This window comes from Xiphophorus hellerii, chromosome 2 (genome assembly GCF_003331165.1).
Source record: "Xiphophorus hellerii strain 12219 chromosome 2, Xiphophorus_hellerii-4.1, whole genome shotgun sequence".
Lineage (NCBI taxonomy): Eukaryota > Metazoa > Chordata > Actinopteri > Cyprinodontiformes > Poeciliidae > Xiphophorus > Xiphophorus hellerii.
The window spans coordinates 2,838,101-2,862,105 of NC_045673.1; the positions used below are offsets into that span (position 1 = coordinate 2,838,101).

Consider the following 24,005-nt stretch of genomic DNA (forward strand, 5'->3'; position numbering starts at 1 on the left):
CTTGACTTTTCATTCACTCACTCTCCCTGCTGGACACGTAATGACACAAAATACAAGTAAAATCATTATTCAAAAATTCAATGTAGAAAGAAAGAAGCTCATCCACCGCCGATAAGATCTGAGCTGCGTCTTCAGGAACCACCACAGAACCATTAGAACCCTGGCCCAGACTGGGTTCAAGTCCAGAACCACCCAGCTGGATCAGAACAGCTGGAGCATAAAGAGTATATCCCACTCCAGACCTTTTATGCCCCTTATGCCTCCTTAAAACCCACAGATAGACGTGTAAGTTCTGCCCCGGTAAAGAAACGAAACCAAAAATGATGCCATCCTCAGCCTTTGCGTGGTTTCGTTTTCCAAAAACGTAGAGCCCGACTGCAGCGAAGAGCGGTCTGCGACACGAGCCGGCGGTAAGTCGTTTTCTCCCGATTCCCAGTTTTATCCCATAGGTGAAATGTGGAGAAGCAGCTTCAGTCCGAGGCAGTTTGAGCCCGAGCTGTTTCAATGGGCTGCTTGGAGATGACGCAGAACTTTGCTGATCTTTACCTCAGTCGACCTCGGCTGAGTTATTTCAGGACACGGACAAAAGCCATGTTGAATCTGCATGTGTCCCTGAAGAGATCCGACCGGCTCAATTAAAACTCCCTGGATTATATGTCTTAAGAGACAAACACAAGTATTTCTAATTGATATTAGAGCGTTTTACGTGAGCTACATGCATTAATACGCATGACGCAGCGCGCAAACCCGCCGCACCCCCATAAATATAATCAACCGGAATTTAATTACACAAACTGTTAATGACCACAATACCAAACCGAGTTTTACTATAAATCAGCAATAAAAACAAAACAAAAAACAGACCCAACAACTTCCTGACTGCAGATTAATTTTACTATATCAAACAAAGATATGGATCACGTGGTCTGCTTCCTGTTTCTTCATTAGGACGGATAATTTAGCTGCCAACCACTTTGAATTTTTCTTCAGAAGAAATGTTTTCGACAAATAAGTGGGTTATATTACAATGTCGTTGTTAGTTGTTTTTAACTAAAGCGGGTATTATTATGATAGTAATATGATTAGAAGTGCAGTAATCAAATTGTTTTGTGGTTAATTTCTGACCTGCTGATACAGATTTAAACAGTTTGCAAGTTCTCCCTGAGAAAAATCATCCGTTAGCAAAACATTAGTTTGAATAAAGTTGCTTATTCTATTAATTATTTCTCAAAAACTTTAATTTATGACACAATAAATTTACTTATCGCTTATTGCGGCTATAACAGTGAGATTTCTGCTGGCATTTCCTCATCCAGCATAGTCTGTGACTGAATTGAACTATTCTAAAACAATAAAACAGAAAAACTTTACCTTTGTAGCCTGTCACCTCATCTCTCTCTTGAGTACAGTTTCCCTTCTGGAATAGTTTTACATCTTTTATTCTTCCTCTGGCCTCATTTTTAGTAAATTTGAGATACTAAAAACAGTTTTTTTGAATCTCCTTCACACAGTATCAACTTCCACACAGAAGAGTGTTGCTGTTTGGGAAAATTTGTTGCAATTACAGTTTGTATGGTGCAATCACTGATTGGAAAACATGGATTTGTATCTTTTCTTCTTATTATCATTATTTTATGTGTGATTTTGTGCTTCAGCTGATGGAGTCTGATCATGGATGAGGAGCTCGACCCTGACGATGGAAATCCAAACTCCGTCTTGGCTCAGGAATACTCAGAGCTGGTCGCCATCCTTCGCTGTCAGTTGGACTCGGTCATAATGCAGCTTATCCAAACGGTGCCGGGCGGTGCCGTGGAGCTGAACAGACAAACAACCGGCGGCTCTGCTGCACCATCAGACCACATCGAAGCCATGCTGCAGTACTTCAGGCGCGCCAACACTGCAGAATGCAGCAACTTCCTTCAGATGGTTTGCCTTCTGTGTGAGGGCATCCCCATGCATCTGGAGTCCAAGCTCATGTCAGTGGCTGGATATGCATGCAGTGAGTATGCAGAGTTTGGGAGTAAATAGTTACATTTACTTGAGTAACTTTTTTTTTAAATGCACCTTTAGGAGTACTTTTACTATGCTGTACTTTATACTTTTACTTGAGTAATTTCATTATGAAGTATCTCTACTCTGATTTGAGTGAAATTTCTGGATTTTCTAAACACTGAATGAAAAACAAACAAAAATTCACCAAACACAGACACACACCTGCAGTTTTGTTAAAGTTTTTTTGATTTGGAAAAAAATATTTTGTCTGATTTTGTTAGGTTTTTATTTTATATGAATTATTGTAATTTTGATCCTTAAAATACCAAAATTAAAGTATTAAATCATAAATAATTTGATCAGTTACTGAGTACTTGAAGAGACTTTTTAACAAATATTTTTTTGCTTCTACTTGAGTAATTTCTTGGATGGCTACTTTTTACTTTTACTTGAGTAAAAATATTTTGAAGTAGTACTACTCTGACTGTTTTTTTCCTACTATTTCATACTCTGTGAGTATGAAATGTGCATAATTTGCATAATTAGTAGTTAGTTTAAATATTGCTGCCTGAATAAAAAGATCTGAACTCAGCTTTGCAGCCTGTAAAAAACTACAGGAAACCACCTCACGGTCAAAGATATGTTGCAAAGCTTCATGCTTCTTTGACACGGAAGTGTTTTTTTCTTCTAACCAAACCGATTAAGGAGTGGCAAGAGAGCCTGGCTCAGTGAAATTCCTCTTTGCTGCCAATCTTTTATAAAGCTGATCTTTGACATGGTTATGTCACTTTTGAAATGACAGATTATCACCATCGGTTTGCTTCTCATTTACTGAGGTTCTTGCTGTGTTTTTTCTTTCGTTTTGATTCAAATGTTATTCTCCTCTCCAGATTTCACATAGTTCAAACCTTTGAAGGTGGCAACCTAGTCCACACATAGAAGGATATCTGTTAAAACCAAAACATTTTTACGCACTTTGGTCTTTCATCCACACAAAAACTGTGCTTAATATTACAAAACAAATTCAAAAAATTTCTAAAACTTATTTATAAAAACAAAGTGGAGGTTTGTGTTTGTGTACATGGGAATCTAGGGAAATTGACTGTTTGATCCTATTTTATTGTCGTAATTTATGTTAGTGCATTTATTATTAAATGATAAATATTTTTATTATTAATTTACAGATAAGAAAGTTGAACACTCAGAAGAAGTGGTCTGATTTGGATATTATTTGGTCAACAGGCAGATTTAATTTGCGAGTAGTTTCTCATACAAATATGTTAGTTTTTCCCATTTCAAGCGTTCTCTCTTACAAGTAAAATTTTTTTTAGCAAGACCGGAGCTTGTTTTAAGTAAATAACACCTTAATATTGATAAAAAAGTACTAGTTCCACGGCAACAATATTTTACTAATTAACAAGACATTTTCCCATGTTATAAGGAGAATATAACATGGGAACATGCCAGTTGAACTAGTACTTTAAAAATAGCATTAAGAAAATATTGACTTATAAAAGCTTCTATATCTTGCTGAAAATTTCCTTTAAGTTATTTTTTATCTTATTTCAACTGTAATAAGATATTTACACTGGTAACTAGACAAAATACTTGATCAAATTTTGTGTTTTTGTGGTGTGGTGGGCCTCTGATCATTTTGATCTCTGATATTATTGGTTGCACTACCATGTTAGGAAGCCAGTAAACCAAGAAGATGGCGAGTGGTTTTGCTTCATGTTAGCGTTAGCTGTGCCTTTGGCAGATGATTGTTGTGTGAGCGTATTGTGTCTCTTTGGAGCGGCGGATCTGAGACCAGTCATACCGTAGTATTATGTTAATGATATCTTTGGCTGCATTTTTACCCTTCTTGAAGGGTACACCTAGTGCCATTGTTCAAGAAGCAAACGGAGACCTTTGCACGTCTCAGTTCAGAATAGAATACACTAGAAAGAGCCTTTATTGTCCTTCAACTGGGGAAGTTCAGGTGTGCCAGCAGAAACACGATGGACAAGTTGAAGCATGCAGATTTGCACTAGGGTGAAGATCTAAAAACAGAAAGTAAGATTATGAGACTTTACAGAAAGGGCAGATTTACAGCACATGAAACAAATTATGTACAGAGATTAAAACTTGCTTACTTACATTCAAAGAGATGGGCAACTGATTGAAACAATGTACAAATGTGCAGATATATGGAAAAATTTGAGAAACTGTATAAATAATATCAGGGATGTAAACATTTGTTGAGCTTAAGTTTGTTGGGAGCAGCGACGATCATAAAATGTAACAGTTGCTGGGAGGAAGGATCTGCAATAACGCTTGCTTGTGCATCAAGGATGAAGCAGTTTTTAACTGACACAGTGCAGCAGCAGCTTCATGGATGAGGGGGGAGACATTGTCCAATAATGATGTTATTTTAGCTAAAGTCTTCTGTCTCACATCACCTGCACCGGCTTGATGGAGGATACACCAACCCAGTGATGTATCCTCAACCCGGTGGAGGATCAATTTTTTGTTTGGTAACGTAAAATTATGCTGTTTCATGTTACCAAAACATCATCTTGTTTTGGTTCCAACGTTGGGCCATTTAATGCATGTTGTTTTAAGTCTTAACACTTAAACATGTTGTGAGGATTTGAGTTTTTCTGTGTGTTTATTTCAGTTTCTGTGTATTCTGTGTTCTGCGGAGTCTCTGTGTTATCCCGGCTACCTGTTTAGTTACACCTGTTCCTTGTTTCTCCTGATTGTCTCCCTGTGTATTTAAACCCACAGGACCCTGTGTTCTTTGTTCTTTGTTGGGTCCTTGTCAAGCCGTCTTGTCTGCTGTCTCCCCTCACCTAGCCTTGTCTGTCAATTATTTGTACCAGTTACTACCAACTGGTATGCCCACAGAATGAGCTAATGCTCACAGAATGAGCATTAGCCTTTTGCTCATTCTGTGCTGCCTGGATTATTGAGCCTTTTGATCATTAAATCATCATCATTTCTCTCACCAAACCTGGGTCCACTGCGTCTACCTCACCATCTACTACCGCATCTCATGACAGTTGAATTAAGTCGTTGGCAAGTCAAAAATGTCTCATGTTGGTCTTAGCATAAGACAATCAAGTTGGTTTGTGTGGAACATTAAGGCCTGTCAGGTGTTTGAAGTAATTTTTAAAACATTCCCATTCTGAATAGTGCATCTGCATTGGGATCAAGACTGTGAATTTTAACACTGTATTGCTTTAAAACAAGCTGCTTACCATCTCATTTTGCTAAGTAAACGTATCACCATTAAACTTCATCAGCTGCTGCCAGTTCTGTCCTATTTGTAACGCCAACATTTATTTCCTCCAATTCCCTTTGCAGACAAAATTACATCCAAATTTGACATCTCTTTTTGGGAGCTAAATTAGAGCTGAATTGTTTTTGTAAAGACAAATATGAACATATTCTTACCAATAATTAATTCTTATAGAATGATTTATTTGTGCATTAATTCTTCTCTTTCTGCTTGTTCAGGCGATGCTTTGAATAATCTATCAACTGAAACCTCATGTTTGGAAAGTGAAGGTAATTGATAATGCTAAATGATGATCATAATTGAGTTTTCAGTTAAAAACAATTTTAACTGGAACAAAAACAGGTGCAGCAAACATCAAAAGTTTCCAAATGTCAAAGCAACAGAAATTAAACTGATCTGTATTTTTGATCAGACAGAAACCTTGAATTATTTATTTAAATTTCTACATTCTATACATCATGATCTTTCTGCAAACATAGCTCTTTTTTAATACTATTCTCAATGGATATTTTGAAAGGTAACAGAACTTATTTAGTTCTGTTGAATGGATTAAGTTTCATATTACTGAACTTCATAATTAAATGTATGAAAGTTGAAAATGAAAGCAGCATTTGTTTTTGGACAGAGCTGCACATATTCAGGATGTTTGAAGGCTTTTGTTTAATGTCAGGAATTTCCTCTCATTTAAAACCTTAAACTAATAACTAAGGGATATAGTTCCATATTCTGCAGCGCTTGCAGACCTGTTGTTATTGTTATAGCATCTCTGACTGTCTGTGTTGAAGTATTTTATTTCATGCATTGTCTGTATTCTTCTGCATGATAGATGCAGCCTCCAGTGTGACGGATCAGCAGCCGTTAACGCCGCCTGCAGAGGAGCAGCTCACCAAACGCCCACGGATTGGTACAACACACACACTAGATCTTAAAAGTTACGCTGCTGTCACATTCAGAAACTAACTTTAGGAATGGTTATTACTAAGGTCTCTGAATAATTCAGGAAAGAATAGAAAGGGAACAGAAACACGCAGTAGTTGGACAACTTTTTCTTGGACGATGCCGCCTTAAATCCTGTTTGATTCTCAGAATTTTTGTTCTTTCAGTGTTAAAATGTCTTCAATGAGAGCAAAGTTTAACTGAAGTCAAACACCTTCCTTCTGAGTCTGATTTTTATTGGTGACTAATAGTTTGAATTTGGGATTAAATACACAGAGGGTAATCAGGGAACGACACACAACTGGGAACAATCCAGGGTTAGACAGGACAACACGAAGACTCAATAGACACAGAAACCTAAAATAAACACACAGAAAAACTCAAATCCTCACATAAAAATATTAAGAATTTAAAACAGTAAGTAATAAAGTTGCTGCTCCTAACATTCTAAAGAAAAATGCTTTGAAACCTCTGCTTATTTTTATTGAACATTATGTTATCAGTTTTAACTCAGATTTCAAGCAGAGACGTGTGAGAATCCAGCCTGTCTCAAGGCCAATGAACTGAAATTGAAACTGCAGTCATATGTTTGTATCCTGCAGTTTATTAAATGATCAGCTTGCTTTGTAAATTAAATCTACCTGCAGATTACTGGGAGCAGTACAAGGCTGAAGTGGCAGGTTCCCTGCAGAGGAGGTGGAAGCGACTGTCGGAGGGCCTGCTGAAGGATGTGCAGCCGGACAAAATCTGGGTCAGCATCAGAACTGCAAACAGAGTCAGGGACCGACCGGACCAGACTCCCAGCTCTGCAGAGAGAGGCGGCAGAACACCGGGTCAGAACTGACTTCCTGCTTCCTTTCTTAATCAATGAGAGTAGTCCACATGAAATTAACCCCTCAATCATTTTTCACCAACTTTAGAGCCTGACGGTGACGACGGGTGGCCAGAGTCCAGACTGACTCTGGAGAGTTTTCTTCAGGGATGCACAGGAAAAGTGACGGTTCTGGCCGGCCAACCTGGCTCAGGAAAAACGCTGGTAATGTCTTTCATCGGGCAACAGTGGACTAAAGGATTAGTAAGTTCAATTTTCTCATTTTACTCACTATAAATGACTAATGTACATTTAAAATGAAAGCCATGAAGGAATTTCAGTACTACAGAAGAGGAATAGAGCCACTGAAAAAAAAATAATTTAGATTTTATTTTCTTCATAATTTTAACTTTAATCTTCTGAGTTATGAGAAATGTCAAAAATCTAAGATTAATGTAAAATTAATCTAAGTTTAGTGTCAAAATTCTGAGTTCAAATACTGAATTCTGACATTTTTTTAAATCTCAAAATGGAAATTCTGAGATTAAACTCAGAATTCTTTTCTTTCAGTGGCTAATCTTAATAATAGTAATTAAGACATGAGAAATGTTAAATAAAAATGATTTGCAGGAATAAAAGCAGGATTTTTTCTTTTTATTTGTGTATTCTTTGTGAAACCAGCCCAACCATTAATCTGATCAAATGCCCTGCAGGGAGAATGAACAGAAAATAAAATTACATTAAAAAAGTTGCCCAACTTGCCGCTGTGGAAAGTACCGGATAAAAACTGCTAACACATTCATTTGGATATAACCGCCTCTCTGCAGTTTGTTTGCGTGTATGCTGCAGACTTTTGCTGAAATGAAAGTAAAACTGAACTGCTCTCTCCGGCTCGGTTTGCTGTTATTGTCATTGTGTTTTTCATTCTGAAATGTTTAGACGATGCTTCAGGTTTGTGAAGATAAAACAGAATCCAAGCACAAAAATAACTGAAGTTTTCTAAGTTTATATTTAATTCACTCATTAAGCATTGCTTTGCGGCGTTCCTTCACTAAGATGACAGTTTTTGTTTCCTGTTCCGTAATGGGAAGTTTTCACATTTGTACATTTTCATGTCATCCAGGGCCCCATCCCTTCATCCCATCTGTTTGTCTTGCTGGAGTTTCGTCAGCTCAACCTGCTGTCGGACCCTCTCTCCCTCTCTGAGCTGCTGTTTCACCACTACCTCCCAACTGATGGAGACAATGAAGCAAAGGTGCCACAACAACTCAAACACCGTTTGAATGTAGCAAACAGCAGATTAAATGTTTTAAAAATGACCGTCTTTTCTTTGTTGGAGCAGCAGGCCGTTGTGGACTACCTCCTTTCCAATCCAGAGCAGAGCTGCTGGGTGCTGGATGGTTACGATGAGTTCCAGAACAAACTAAAGAGACACAGAGTTCAGAACACGCGGCTGGACTCAGAGAAACCTCTGCCTGTGGCAGAGCTCATCTCAGGGCTGCTGAGCCGGCGACTTCTTGCAGGGAGCACCGTGTTGGTCACTAGTCGAGTACGCGACGTCGTAGATTTGGACGGTTTGTCTGACAAAGTGGGGCAGCTGCTGCCGTGGGACCACCGTGAAGTCAAAGAGTGTGTCAACAACTTCTTTAGTGCAAAAGGTTAACATTAATTTATTTTATTCTATTAGAGTTGAAAACCTGATGAGGGATTTAATTCTGCACTGCAAAAACACAAACTCTTACCAACCACGTTTCCTCTACTTTCTAGTGCAAATGTCTTAGCACCCTTCTCATATAACAGAACTAACCTTTTTAAACCTTTTCAGCAAGATAGCAGTTTGTTTTAAGTCAATAATATGTTAATATTGATGAAAATGTTCTATTTCCATTGGCAGATTATTTCACTTATAATATGGGAAAATGTCTTGTTATAAGTTTAATAATCTGCCAGTGGAAATAGTACTAATTACAATCAACATTAAGGAATTATTGACTTAAAACAACCTGTTATTTCTGGCTAAAAGTTACTTTTAAGTTGCTCTTGTTTAAGGTGTACTAAGATTTTTATACTAGAAGCTAGATATCCTTGACATTTTGAGAAATGAACACAGAAAATAAGAGTTACCTGCTGGTTCTGTCTAAATTTTCTATTTTCTTTATCAGCAAAGTTTTAAAATAAATGTATACATTTTATTTAAATGTAAAGATACAAATTATGAAGAAAATGATCGGAAAAATGCTGTGGATAAAAGTTGACGATAGTTTTGCATATTACTGAGTGAAATAAGTGTTCTCTGTTGCACAAATTAGTTATTAATTGTTTATCATTTACAGAAACCTGACTTTACCTTATTCCAAAGCAAATCAATTTGCTCAAGTCTTTTTCCAAAGATACAAAGATTTTTCCAAATATATCCTTGAATCTGAAATGCCTCATCAGTTCTTAAATATCAGCACATTAATATCTGTTTTATTCAGTAAACATTATTGCTACTTAACTTGTTATTTTCTCATTTCTAATGTTCAGATGGGAAACTTGCAGCCGATGCAGCAGAAATTCTCTTCTCCAGCCGACACCTCCTGGCCATGTCTTCCCTCCCAGCCCTCTGCAACATCTGCTGCGTCTTTCTACAGCATTTACTGCACCGACATGCAGAAAAGATAAAGATGCTGGGAGCAAAAGGAGTCGGAGTAAAGAAAAAACGTCTAGAAATGAAGAAAAAAGACGCACAAACTCCTGATGAAACGGGCGACAATGAGAGTCGCTCCCAAAAAGCACAACATGGCGGAAACAGTGAGGAGACATTAACGGATGGAGCAAAAAGCAGATCCACGTTTTCTTTCACAGCAGCACAAATCCCTGCAACCCAGACTCAGATCTACCTCGCTGCTGTTGCTGCATTTCTTAGCCGGCACCCTGACCGGACCGGAGGAAATGACCCAGCAGAGACCTCAGGATTTTCTGAAAGGTGAGGATTAGAAAACACAGCAACACAAAAACTAAAACAAAACATTGGGTTTAGTTGAAATCTCTATAAAACTACACTTGGTCTGTATTATATTGTCAACAAATTTGTATTTGTTTCGTTGTCCAGTACCAAGTTTGCATGGAAAACTGTGAGTCTTCCTGCTGCTGAGCTTTGTGAGCTCAGTCGGCTGGCATGGAGAGGTTTGGAGGAGAGCAGGATTATCTTTTTAGATGAAGAAGTTCATCTGCAAACTTTAGAGTCTTCAATCAAGTCAGGACTCTTCTCACAGGTCAGACATGGTTTCACTTTTCTGTAGCTTTTCCATTACAAATGTGCACAAAAATGGCACCGCTTTACAACAAGACTAATAAATAGTTCATAGATATGTTATCAATTACTCTATAAACACTTTATAAATGATTAATAACTGTTTATTATGCATTAATTAAAGGGGAGAAGGAGAGTGCATGCTGAAAAATTACATTTACAAATGCTTATTATGGTTACAAAGTAGTCTGAAATTAAACTCTAGATAAAATATCTAGGTGAACAGACTCACTATTTGGCAAGAAACCGGTAGATTTAATCTCCTTCTCTCCCTTAATTAATGCAGCCGACACATAATTAAGTTATTAATTATTTACAAAGTGCATAGAGATTAATTAATAACACATATGTGAACTATTTATTAGTCCTCTATAAGGGGAGCCTTATTGTGGAAACTTTATCAGCATTTCCACTGAGCATAAATTTGCTTAATGGAAAAACCCCAATTTTGAAAAATAAAAACCAAACAAACTTTTGTTTTTATATAACATTTTACTTGACTTACTTAAAAGTTTTATGTGGTTTTATTGGCTGTATTAAAATTGGTTTATTTAATAAAATACAAATATAAACACTTTTGGCATCACATGAGTCACATGTTTCCACTGGTGAAAACCACAAAGAAGAAGACGACGACAGGAAGTGTTAGGATGTGGGTTTTAATACCTTATTCACTCATTCACATGCTTAATTGCATTTCTTATTTAATGGAAACACAGGAATTGCAAAAGTGTGTTTTTATTTATTTTTTTATTACCTATGCAGAATGTCAATATCAGGCCATGTTGCAGGTACATTACAGTTAATTAAAATATCATTAAAAAGTTTAAATTTTCAGTAAGTCAAATCAAACTTAATATGATTAATTTTATTAATATAAATGATTCTGGCTTACGAAGCTATGACACTGGAGTTAAAATGTATTAAAAATGATTTATGACATGCTAAACATAATGTCTGCAACAGTTTGAACAGGAAGTTGTCATGGTAACTAAAAGGTTTTTACCACCAACTCCAGTAACTGTAAATGTCAACATTTAGTTCATCATTCACTTCCTCTAATTATAACCACCAACTGACAAAGTAGCAACACTGTTCACATGGTGAAAGAACGTGTAACAATGTAACTAACAAAAAGAGTCGTTAAAGAATAATATGGATTTAAAAAGCAAAATCAATTCAATTAATTACATACAGAAATGATTGAATCATGGGGAACACTTTTGATATAATCATTATCTGGTCCATAAACTGACATGTTTATGATTCTCCCTGTCAGGTGGAGGTCAGAGGTCGTGACGGCATTGTCGTCAACGCTTACTGCTTCCTGCATCTCACAGTGCAGGAGTTTCTGGCTGCACTCAGGATCATGACAAGCACTGATGTCAGTGATGCAGACCTGAAGAAGAGGTACAAAAAAATCTATCTTACATCCCTCTGAACGGCACAGCCACGACTTGGAGCCAAACATTAAACATAAAGAGCATAAAGACGTTTAAAAAGTTTGTTTGCGTGTATAAAAAAACAGGTGCAAATTTGGTATCATGCACAAATCTGATCTGCACACCAGGTGGAACTAAGATTGCAAATGCAAATCCATTCAGCATGTTTGCCTTCATGAATATGCTAAATATATGTCGATCATCAGAAAGTTCAACATAATTGAAGGAGGATATGCAAATGTAATAACATATCACCTGAAATGAGATTTATTAAGCCAGAATTAGGTAGCAGGTGCTGTTTGTGTGGCTTTAATTTGCACATTTTGAATAGCAGGTGCAAACTGGCATGCTAAATGTTTGCAGTGACTGTGGTGAAAAGGGGGCATAATGACAGGAGACATTGCTTGTAAAAATAAATTAAATGAAAATAATAAAAAGTAAATGAATAATGTTTTCCACTAATGTCAATTTTGAGCTGCAGGATTGACTAAAAGTTTAGTTTATTATCACTTTATGCCATTCTGACCCGGATAGCCAAACAAACATATACGATATATTCCCTGTTTGCTCTCAGATTCAGTCTGAAAACTCGCTGGACGACTAAATCGGACCAGAAGACAGTGTTCACTGATTCCCTCTACCTGTACGTTTGTGGTCTGGCTTCGTTGGACTGCACTCCAGCTCTGGAGGTCGTCGCCAAGGCAACGGGGTTAAAAGCAGCCCAAAACTGGGTCCAGAAACGCCAAGCCCTTGTCATAAAGTTGCTGAAAGCTCTGTGCCAAAGTACCACTCTGACTGGACCGAAGGTGATTTTTAAAAGAACCAAAACCTGATTCATGAAATACAGATTTCCGTTTTTTATCCTGACTTTCTGCTCTTGTGCTGCGACAGATTTTGCAGCTTTGCCATTGTGTTCAGGAGAGCCAGAACCAGCAGCTGGCTCAACTTGTGGTGAGTGTGCGACCCACGCTGGAGCTCAGAAACTTCTGCCTGTTACCCAGTGACATCGAGGCGCTGGCGTTTGTGGTCAACTCGGTCGGTACCAAAGGTGTCGGTTTGGACTTCGGCGCCTGTTCGATGGAGCTGGAGTGTCTGGACACCCTGTCCAGGTGTCAGTATATTCATTACCTCAGGTACAAACGCATTAAAACACATTCAAACTAAACTAATTCATGCTCACAGTTCATCCTCATAATTCTGCACCAGAATTATGACGCATGTCTCACATCATGGATATAAAAGCCGGATAAAATGCAACATATCTGTTCAGACACATGCACTTTGACCACAATCTGATACGTTTCTGAATTAGTTCCACATATGGAAATGTCCTGCAGAGGGAAAGCATTAACAGTAGTTTAAATTTATAGATTAGAGTTATGAGGATCCAACAGAAGTAATTTTGTCCTTTGAGAAAACAGCTTTCTATAGAACTTGCTTCAACATGTTGTTTCACACAAGGTTTATTGAATTTAAATAATCAAATTCAAATAACCTGAGATACTGAATGAGACGAGCTCAGGCCGATGTTATCATGAAGGGAAGTAAATCATAGATACAGGAGAACAATGCAGCCATGCTTCCTCCAGGCAGGTTTAGCCTCCAAGGCTGACTTCTTATGAAAATGTTATTAAAACCTCTAACACAGAGGTGACCAAAATGTGGCCCAGGGTCCGTTTGCGGCCCTTGAAATAATTTTGTTTGGCCCTAACCACAAGTACAGAATGATAAAAATGTGGCCAGAAAAATGGAAAACAATTGATGACCCCCAAAAATGGGAAATTCTCTGTTTTTCTTTTAATAAGTCAAGCCCTTTCTTTGTTTTGGCTCTTTAATAATATAATGATAAAAAAAGAGGTAAAACTGTACAAAAATTTTTTTTAAATCACAATAAACTAATTTTTTAATTTAATGAATTTCATGGCCTGCCAGCGCTTTAAATTTGCAAGGCAAAAAGTTTGGATGCTAGTGCTTTAACACAACACAACTTCATACATTACAGCGTTTATTATATATTTTCATTTAACACTTTCAAACTTCCTTTATATTTTATTGCAGTTTTCGGAGCCGCAAGTATGGTGATAAATTTGCAGAGAAGCTTTCCTCCGTTCTACCTCGATTCACATCGCTGAGAAAACTAGAGTAGGTTTTTGCTCCATACTTTACTCAGAATATTTAAAGTAGTTTTTCCTTTTTAAATCTGATTTGTTTCTTCACCAGGTTTTGTGGTGCCAGTCTGAGTTCTGCAGGAGCTGCAAGTTTGGCGTCTGGTCTGCAGAACTGTTCCAGCGTCACTGAGCTCAAGTAAATTTACAAGATAAAATATCTCTTATTACAGCTAAACATAGATGACAGATGATAAGAAGAATGTTTCTCTACTTTTGGCTTCAGTTTTAGTGACAACAATTTGCAAGACGAAGGAATCCGATGCATTGCGGACGTTCTTGCCAAACTGCAAAACTTGACATCTGTAAAGTAAGTCGGCTCTGCTCATAAACATTCAGGCCTTCTATGGAGCAGTAGCAGACTCCATGTCTTTTGATATATTCGTGGGTGTGTGTGTGTGTGTGTATGCAGGCTGGGACGAAACAACACTTCTTTGGAAGCAGCAGAGTGTCTTGTTAAACACGTCTCTTCTTGCTCGAACATCCAGGAGGTTCATGCAGAGTAAGAAAAAACACAAAACACACAGTTTGTATTTATACCCAAATTAGGATTCTGCAGATGGCAGAAGGACCGCAGGGACAAGGCAGAGGAGCTTGTCTCTTGTTATGCTGCCATGATATTATGACAGTTTTAACAAAAAGGAAAAAAAAAAAAAAAAGCCTGCTTTTTCTTAAAAATATGAAAACAATAAAGAAATGCTGTAACAATCCAATCACTGTGAATACAGTCAAGGCCTGGAGGGCTGTTCAACATATCGAGGGAAGAACTGGGAAAACATCCCCATTTACACCCTTTGTCCAGAACCCTGACTTTCTTCCGGGTGTGTTGGATGCAGGTTTTGGGGAATGGGTGGCTAAGGGTGTTTCCTCTTTGGGCTGTCTTTTTAAGGAAGGGATCCTAATGTCTTTTAATGAAGTTGTGGAAGCCTTTGGAGTAGGGAAAAATAACCTCTTCCGTTTTCTTCCAGCTAAGAGACTTTATTAAAAAAGAAACAACTCTACTCAGGGACACGGATGTTTCGGGCACTGAAAAACTGTTTTTCGGAACTCGTGAAGTGTCACTCAGTATGTGCTACAAAATATTAAAATGTCATAAGTGTCACTTATCATCTCTGGCCCAGGCCTGGGGAGGAGAGCTGAATATCGAGATTACTGATGAAATGTGGAGCAGTATCTGGAACTCTGCCAGAAAAATTACTATTTGTAATCGCTCCTGGGCGTTGCAACTTAAATTACTACATAGAGCTCACTTGGCCCCAAACCGGGTGTCTAAGTTTAAACCGGGGTCCTCTTCACTGTGCTCTAAATGCAAAATACATGAAGGCAGCCTCACACACTGTCTTTGGTCATGCCCCAAGATCCAGATGTACTGGGAATCGATTCTGGTTGAGACTAGGAAAATGATCAAAACTAATATTGATCTCGATCCAGTGTCTCTTCACCTTGGTCTACCAAATAAACATATTAAAAATCAAAACAAGAGTAAGTTGTATAATGTCCTAACTTTCTGTGCTCGAAAGAATATTTTGTTACAATGGATCTCTAATAAATCTCCTACTATTAATGGATGGAAGAGGCTTATTTTGGAATATATCCCTCTCGACTTTCTAACATGCCTCGTCCACTCTAAGACTGACATTTTTGGACGCATTTGGAAGCCCTTCTTGGACTGTGCTGAAGGACACGTGTCTACCATCCTGTCTCGAGCATTTATAAGTGCTTAGATGTGAATGATGATGGAAGTATGTATTCCCCCTACCTTATCTTTCCTTTTGACTCTGGACTGCACTGCTGAGCTTTTGTTCTGTGTTGTGTTGTTGTTGTTATTAAACAAAAAATTAATAAACATATCTACAAAAAAAAGCAAATATGTAAAAGAAACATATTTATTAAAGTTACATACTGCAGCATTAAGCCTCAAAGAAAGCAATCAGTGATCTTAACAAATTTTTTGTCTCCGTTCTTGTAGCGGGATCAAAGAGTTGACACTGACTTTTTCTCAAAAATCTGAATCAAACAGGTGAGTTTCATAATCAGCAAAGTTAATAATGACATTAACTTTAAGAAATACTAACCTTTTATAAAATGTTTTTCTATTTGCAGCCATAAAATTAAGCCTGAAGTGACAGTGAGGTATGATGTTTCTGTAGTTTAATATATTTACTGCTTTATAAGCCTTTTCTGCTTTTCCAGTTTTGTTATGAAACTGTGTTCCTAAAACTGTTTTATTTTAAAATTCAGATTTCAATAAAAAAAATTTCACAAATCACATTTACAATTATATTTTATATATTACCACTCTAACAACACAGTGCCTGATACTGTGAGAAGCTGTGCAAATTATTAGAATATTAAACCTTATGTTGCTTTGCATCCAGATTATTACCTGAAACTTACTTTGAATAAATATTTGCTCATATAAAAAATACTAATTACATACCGCGCCACTACTTGCTTTGTGAATCTGGAGCAGAGAGAGTCTGAGTGAATGAAAACAGCGACACAAAGATGTAAAATGCAATGTAGTTACTTGGGTTCAACCCTAAAAATGTATTTGTATTAAACTCAGATTTTTCTTTATCAGATTGCTGAACCAGAAGTGGACTAAGTCTGGCATGCAGAACCTCGCCAAGTCGCTGGCTCGCTGTCCCTCCCTGTCTGAGCTGGAGTGAGTAGCATCAGACACACTGCTGATTTTTTTATTAGGAAAATGTTTGATTCAAAGTCTGGATCTAAATCAGATTTAGATGATTGAAATGATAAAAAACTCTCTAATGTGACAGATTTGATTAAATTATTCAAAGAAGATTGGGCCAGTTGGCACAATTCTTGATGCCAGTTATTTTTAGCCAGGTTGACTTTGCTGACTTTCTTTTCATTGATAAATTATGTGGCAGCTGAGATTATCTTCGTCAGATATTTACATTTGTCACACACTGTGTGTTAGGGGTGTACCGATTTATTGACACTGATTTTTTGAATTTTTGTTGATCGGTCGTTGGCTGATACTTACACATGAAGCCGATCTCATCTACCTCAAGAAAGGCAAAAAATCAACCACTGTCTCTTCTGCTCTGCAGTTGGAGAGGTTTGACTGATTGACTGGCCCACCAGGTCACGTCTGCACGTTTGCAGTTAACAATAGTCACCCCACTGTTGCCAACCCAGCAACTTTCTTGCTATATTTAGCAACATTTCAGTCAAGAGAATTGGAATCGGCAGCTCAGGTTTTTTAAAAACCAGTAATCTGCGAGTGGCCAGAAAACTGCAATCAGTGCACCCCTGTGTGTCCTGTTTACAGGGCTCATACTTGTTGTGTTTGGTTTTCTGTCTGTTTGTGTTCTTCAGTCTGTCTGGAGGCGAGTGGGATGAGGAGACTTTGAAAATGCTAATTCAGTTTGTGCCAAGCTTCAACATCACTGAGAGGATCATGTAAGTCAAAACTCCATTCAGTAAGAACAATATTCATGTTAATTATGGAAATAAACAGCAGCATTTTGTTGTTTTTTTGTGTCATGTCAGATTGAATGACAGCTGCTCATCAGTTCAGAGTGTGGTGATTCTCACCGCTTTGCTTTCTGACTGTCCATCTGTCCTGGAGATGAACATCAGGTACAGAAAAAGATTTTTGACAAGTTGCACCAACTAAATGTGGAATCACATTACGTCGTGTTTGAGTTAACCAATACCAGGTTTTGATGCAGCTAACTGTAATCTGAGATCACAGAACTGAAGTAGTTTCACATAATCCGGTGTTGTTGCTGCTTTTCTTTACTTCTCAGGCTGCAGGATCCAGTCCAGGTGTCTGTTGTGTTTTCTGTAGGGAGAGAAAAAACTGCAAATGTTTCCTCTAAAAAACTCTGGTTTGTATGGAGATACTTTCACCCTTCCAGATTTAATTTCAGAACAATAAATATTTATTATTATGTAAGTGTTAACTATTTAACCTGAACATTAGAAAGGCATAGTTGTGTCACCTTTTCATCAGAAAATTGTCTCGATCTGTTGGACTTTGAGTTGGATTTACCTCTAATAGAAGTTTAGTGATTTTAGTTCACAGATGAGAAATCACTGAACCATCCTGCAACTTTTAGGGAGGATTCACATCATCGCTGTAATCCAACTCTAGTCCGGTTCGTTTAGGGAGGCGTGAATGCAGCAATCCCTCATACTGAACATGCATGTAGTGACTGTCTATTGACAATAAAAACGTTAAGTATGAATCTGTTTCCTGTTTCCTGTTTCAGCCTCAGCCGCTGTAATCTTCAGCCCATTGACCTGGAAAGAGTTTGGAAAAGTTTGGGAGCGTCCTCTGATCTCTCTGATTTGGAGTAAGACTCAAAAACACAAAAATGGTCACATAAAAAGAGAAACCAACAAGGTTCCACTCAGCACACCATAAATAACTACTGCCTCTTGTTTATTATTTTCAGCTTGTCCTGTAACAAGTTAGGCGACAAAGGACTGAAGAGGTTGTTGGACTTCTTGCCTCGTCTAAGCAAAATCCAACGAGTAGAGTAAGTTTATCAGCTAATCTGAGGACATTGCAAGTCTACTGGGTAGCTTCATTGTAAACTGGATATAAATATTAGGAATTTGTCGTATGAGGGAAGTTTAATCTTTGCTTCAGATTGACCTGCTGTGCTTCCTTGAAAAGGTTAGGATAAATTTATGGGTCATATAAAACAAGTTTGTTACATTTTTTTGCACAAAATCTTAAAAATTCTTAGATAAGATTTTAGTCTGATCAGGTCTAGCTATTTTGAGCTCCTTTCAGAATGAACAGTTTTAGCGCTCTGTCACTTTAAATCCAACTAAGCTGCTGAAAATTACTGCAAACAGATGTGCAATTATGCAACTGTACATCTTTGAAAAGCAGAAGTGGAGCCTCCAGCACAAACTACAAAAAATGAATCAACAACAAAAACTTTTCCCCCCCCAGCTCTTACAGCGGTAAAACCACCTGGCCAAATAAATGTGCTGGAGTTTCACATAGGCTGCTAGGTAACGGGGCTGGGCATGGCTGGGGTTGCTAGGTAACAGCTCAGTGACTACATTCAGAAAGTTTTTGAAACGGTTTATTTTCCAGACACCAAAAAGCATGAACCTATTGCCAAAAACAGCTGGATGCTTTTTTAAAGTGCTTGTGTTGTTTTTAAAAGCAGTAAAACCCAAATGGAAGTACAAAAATGTGCAAAATGTGGATTTTGTATAATAGGTCCCATTTAATCTTCATGTTCATTCTTTGTGGTTTTGTTGCATAAACAATGGAAAGGAAACACAGGCCTGATGTTGTCCTACCGAACCGGTTCTGAACAGGTTTTATGTTGTGACCTCGGTGGTTTCATGATTCACCATATTTTCTGTGCTTGTGTGTTTTTCAGTTTCAGCGGTAATGATGTCGGTGTGGACGGAGTGGTGATGCTGGCGGATGCATTATGCTCCAGCAACAGATTAACTCACGTTTACATCAGGTATCGTCTAATTTTCATTTTTATCTGAATCACCAAACGTTAATGTTTTTTGTTGTGTAATGACAACAACCTGCCATTAAACAATGCCAAAATACAGCTGCATAGTTTTATTTAAAGCATTTTGTCTGTTTTTAGAAGCAGTAGAACCCCAAATGAAAGTACAAAAACATGAAGTTTACATAATGGGTTTCCATTTTATTTGTTTTCAATAACTTGTTCAGTATTTTTTATAATATAAAATCACTGCATTATTTGTTTTTCTGCTCTTGAAGTGATGGAGGAAAAGACCAGGTGATACTGCAGTTCAGCTCTGACACAAGGTAGAAAAAATGTTCCAGTTAAAACTTTTAGATTTACCATAAAAGTTTACAGTTTAAAATTAACATGTTATACTTGCTTTTCTCTCATTTTAGTAACGGCAAATTAAAGACAAAGTTATTCAGGTACAGTCAGCTGAGGCACATTCTTGCAACCATTTAAAGGAAAGCATTACTGGAGTTTGTTTTTGTGTTTTTCAGAATTAACAGAAGATCCCTGACAGCATCTGATGTAAACAAAGTGTGCAGGAAACTGGTCCAGTGTCGGACCAGTTTGGAGTTAGAGTGAGCTTAATGATTGTATATCCATGAGCTTTTTATTCATAACATGAGTGTGCAGTTGCATATTTATGATCTTCTGTGTTTTAGGTTTACTCAATGCTCATTTGCTGAGAAATCTATCGAAAATCTGCTGAGAGTGTTGCCAAAGATGTCAACGCTGCAGAGACTAAAGTGAGACTTTCACAAAAAGTTTAAACTTTTACTTATTAACAGTTAATGAAGTCAACAGTTAAGTCCCAGAATTTATTCGATGTTCTGAAAATGTTTGTCAAAGTTCCAGGAAGTGAACGTTAAGTCCCATAAAGTAAAGATCTGGAAAGTATCATGTCACAATCAAGCTCATATTAAAACCAGTCCCCTAAAAATACTGTTTATGTTTTGAAAAATAATTTGTGTTTTCCAGGAAAGAGAACCTCCAAGTTCTAGAAAACAACTTGTAATGTTCCAGAGAAACAGTTACAGAAAACTAACATTTTAGGAAAGTATCAGATTACAATCGACCTCATTGCTAAAATTTCCTTCTATGTCTCAGGAAAGTAAGTTGTAAGATCTGTGAATATATCGTAAATGTTTTCCAAACCATCCAGAACATTTCAGGAAAGCAAACTGGAAGCTATGAGGAGTATTAACAAAAAGTGACTTCCAACTTCTGGAAAGGAACATCTGCGCTCTTATTGTGAAGTAAAATGCACTCTGACTTCTGGAAAGTAACACAAGAGTTTATCAAATCACTTCGTAATGAAACCCAGTCCCTTAAATTTCCTTCAGGTTTGAAGAAAGTAGTTTCAGGAAGTGTATTCCACAGAAAAGTGATCCAAAGGACTAAAAAGCTGGAAAACTCAGAAACAGGCAGACAAAAAAATGAAGTGAATGAGCAAGATTCACTGGGTAGAAAAAGTAAAACAGGAAGTTCAACTTCAATGCAGCACACATAAAAAACCCAAAATCCCAAAACATAAAAGGATCAGTAAACACCAAATTAAGGTCCAAAGGTTCTCCTGGTTTTTTTTTTTTTTTTAGTTTTTTATTATTTTGCAAAAGAAATAACTATAATTATTATTTGCAAAAAACTTTGTTGAATGTGAATCAACAGATTATTGACATGATGTTAAAAATTAGAAAACAAACCAAAACTTTCTCATGTGTATTTGTATTTTTGTCTCTTTTAATTGCATGTTTGTGGAGATTATTGTGTATTATGACTAAATACTAGAGAATACAATGCTAAGCTTTTTCTACTTGTTTAGTTTAAGTCACATGTAAACTCACTGTTGGTTTTACCTGCTTAAATAAGTGTTAAGATCTCATATTTATCAATGTATCTTTAGCTGTTATGTAGCTTTGTGGCTAATTAATTGTTCTTCCTTTGTTCTTAGTGTCAGTAACAGCATCCTGTCCACTTTTGATGCTCTAACTCTGATCAGCTGTTTCCCTGAAAACCATCGAGTCTCATCCGTGGAGCTCAGGTATTGCTTCAACAGGCCTCCAAGCAGACAATGCATGAAAGTGTTTTTATATTTTTATGCATAATATTTCAGGACTTTTTAAAAAATTTGACATTGATGCCGTTATTTGATTATTGCCTGTGACTCTTTAGTCCACAGGGCGAATCCTTCATTCGTTTTGCTGGAATTAAAGCAGAACAAGTCAACTGCAGGTGTGTGAACAGCAACCATAAACTTCTCTAAATGCTATCAGTTTTCTGATTAGCTCATTATTATTGCAGATTCATCTTGGTCTGGTTTCACTTTTGTACTCCCTGCTGCTGTGTGCGTGGGCGTGGGTGTGCGTGAGGGCGTGTGTGTGTGTGTGTGTGTGTGTGAAACTTTCCTGCACTCACTTGCTTTAAACAGGAAATATTAGCCAATGTATTTTAAAAATCCTGCACTCATTGCTGCACCTCCCTTCAGTTAAACATGTCCTTGTTTGGTATCCATGGAAACATCAGACTCTAGAAACTGATAAAAAGTTTAAGTGTGAGATGACCAGGAAACACTGTAGGGCTGCAGGACAGACGTCAGTGACCAGGCAGGAAACAAAAAGACATAGTATGGAACTCCGGTAGTGCCAAAAAAGTATATATTTGATATATATTTGATTCTATTTTATCTTTCATACCTGTCAAGTCTATGTTTTTTACTCCCCTTACCTGCCGTGTTCCCAAATCAGTATTTTTCTGCAAATATCCCTTATTACGCCCCCGTATCTTTTTTTTATTAGATAAAAAAAAAATTAATGTGGGGCGTGCCGTGGTGGCGTAGGGCGTAGCGCGACCCGTATTTGGAGGCCTTGAGTCCTCGACGCGGCCGTCGCGGGTTCGACTCCCGGACCCGACAACATTTACCGCATGTCTTCCCCCCTCTCCTTCCCTGTTTCATGTCAGCCTACTGTCACATAAGGGACACTAGAGCCCACAAAAAGACCCCCTGGAGGGGTAAAAAAAAAATTAATGTGGGTATTTTGAAAAAATTAAAAAAAGAAGAAGCAATTTTAGACATGTAAAAGTAAGTTTAGTAAGTAAAAACACAGCAAATCTCCAGTTTTGTAAATGATGCCAGTCTGTGCCAAGAGAAAACCTATTTTTTACTAAGACAGCTGTAAATTTACTTTTTTTAAAAACTCAGCTACATCAATCTTTGCACAGGTAATGTGGACCAATGGTTTCCAAAGGCTTGTAGCCTCATTTATGATATTTCTAGAAGGTTTATATTCTGCATAATGCAAAAAATTCTGGCAAGGGACAAAAGAAGAGAAGAAAAATCCAAACTATTTCATGTTCCAGTATAATTTTCTGAAACTATAGCAGCTGCTGTGATACTTACATTTCAGATGAAGACTCCCAAGTGTTAGCTTTATTTTGATACCAAGATAATTGAAATAAAGCTTGTAATTGGTGTATTTTGTTTAAAATAAATTTGATTTGTTATTTTAAATATAGTTCAGAAAACCCTGTGGGGCTTATGAGGTGTAATGTATTTTATTTGGATGAAAAATAAAAACTAATTAATCTGTTTCTGTTTTCAGATTAACAGATTTTTCTTTCAAAGAAGAAAACTTTGCTTTATTGGACAGATTGAACCAGATCCTGCTGCAGACCCGGCAGCTGTCTTATCTTGAGTACAAACCACAACTCATCTCAAAACCACAACCACAAAACTACAATGTAATTTTGACCCTTCTTACTTATTTAAATAAACTTATTTAATGCTTTTTCTGCTGCAGTTTGTCAGGAAATCAGCTGGAAGACAAAGGAGTGAGATGTTTATTGGAGTCTCTTCCAAATATCAGAGTCAGCAGCTTCATCAAGTAAGAAACATTTGTCTTTTTGTTGCAACTTAAAGCATTGCTATTGTGTTCAATACAACTCTGACCTTTAATCTTTATTTTCAGTCTGAGCAAGAACAGTCTGAGCCAGCAGGGGGCGCTGCATGTAGCCACAACACTTTGTACTTGCACTAATGTTTCTGCTGTGGAAGTCAGGTGAATCTCTGCCAAAGAATCACAGCAGAAAAGAAAATTTCCTGCCCCTTTTCCCCATAACTCTGTTGTGTTTTCTGCTAGTTTGGGAGAAGATGAAAGATGTCTGATCTGGTTTACACAAAAAGGAGGAGGAGAAAAAACTCTGAGGTGAGAAAAGAGACAAAAAAAAGTAAAAATAAAAGCTCATCATGCAGTTGTTATTGCAACGGACAACAGATTGGAAACGGTTAGTTAAACAGCAGCAGATGCAAACATAGCAGACAGAATCAAGTTGTATTTGTTGAGAAAAATAATCATTAGTATAGAAGGCTTGTTTAAGAATTGGAATAAAGATGAAGACACAACTTTTACTGGTTAAAAGAAACGTGTCTGAAACCTCTGAGAAATCAGGTTACATTATGAGTCTTTCACAGCAGTTCAATCATATTCTGTATTCATATGTGGATTCATGCAACAAAGAGATTCAAAGTCCAACATAACTTTACATGATCAGAAGGAAAGAGTTTCTATAAATGCTGGAGATTCCTC

The 24,005-nt window shown here is 37.3% G+C and overlaps 1 protein-coding gene across 3 annotated transcripts in view; it reads left to right on the forward strand.

Moving 5' to 3' along the window:
* Nucleotides 1-298: 298 nt before the first annotated feature.
* Nucleotides 299-24,005, forward strand: part of nlrc5 (NLR family, CARD domain containing 5) — a 34,246-nt gene continuing 10,539 nt past the window's right edge. The window contains exons 1-36 of one of the 3 annotated variants that reach the window (XM_032589098.1): nt 299-410; nt 1,656-1,999; nt 5,494-5,544; nt 6,102-6,179; nt 6,859-7,044; nt 7,132-7,286; nt 8,146-8,277; nt 8,365-8,680; nt 9,549-9,990; nt 10,117-10,279; nt 11,597-11,727; nt 12,334-12,565; nt 12,651-12,892; nt 13,818-13,901; nt 13,980-14,063; nt 14,151-14,234; nt 14,337-14,426; nt 15,894-15,944; nt 16,028-16,057; nt 16,509-16,592; nt 17,273-17,356; nt 17,447-17,536; nt 17,707-17,787; nt 18,172-18,255; nt 18,358-18,441; nt 19,309-19,398; nt 19,671-19,718; nt 19,812-19,841; nt 19,917-20,000; nt 20,085-20,168; nt 21,374-21,463; nt 21,595-21,654; nt 23,022-23,114; nt 23,220-23,303; nt 23,388-23,477; nt 23,559-23,624. In XM_032589098.1, coding sequence (XP_032444989.1) covers nt 1,672-1,999; nt 5,494-5,544; nt 6,102-6,179; nt 6,859-7,044; nt 7,132-7,286; nt 8,146-8,277; nt 8,365-8,680; nt 9,549-9,990; nt 10,117-10,279; nt 11,597-11,727; nt 12,334-12,565; nt 12,651-12,892; nt 13,818-13,901; nt 13,980-14,063; nt 14,151-14,234; nt 14,337-14,426; nt 15,894-15,944; nt 16,028-16,057; nt 16,509-16,592; nt 17,273-17,356; nt 17,447-17,536; nt 17,707-17,787; nt 18,172-18,255; nt 18,358-18,441; nt 19,309-19,398; nt 19,671-19,718; nt 19,812-19,841; nt 19,917-20,000; nt 20,085-20,168; nt 21,374-21,463; nt 21,595-21,654; nt 23,022-23,114; nt 23,220-23,303; nt 23,388-23,477; nt 23,559-23,624 — 4,205 coding nt within the window. In that variant the 5' untranslated portion in view covers nt 299-410; nt 1,656-1,671. The remainder of the gene's footprint in view (nt 411-1,655; nt 2,000-5,493; nt 5,545-6,101; nt 6,180-6,858; nt 7,045-7,131; nt 7,287-8,145; nt 8,278-8,364; nt 8,681-9,548; nt 9,991-10,116; nt 10,280-11,596; nt 11,728-12,333; nt 12,566-12,650; nt 12,893-13,817; nt 13,902-13,979; nt 14,064-14,150; nt 14,235-14,336; nt 14,427-15,893; nt 15,945-16,027; nt 16,058-16,508; nt 16,593-17,272; nt 17,357-17,446; nt 17,537-17,706; nt 17,788-18,171; nt 18,256-18,357; nt 18,442-19,308; nt 19,399-19,670; nt 19,719-19,811; nt 19,842-19,916; nt 20,001-20,084; nt 20,169-21,373; nt 21,464-21,594; nt 21,655-23,021; nt 23,115-23,219; nt 23,304-23,387; nt 23,478-23,558; nt 23,625-24,005) is intronic. The other 2 variants (XM_032589108.1, XM_032589116.1) reach the window with 2 other exon arrangements.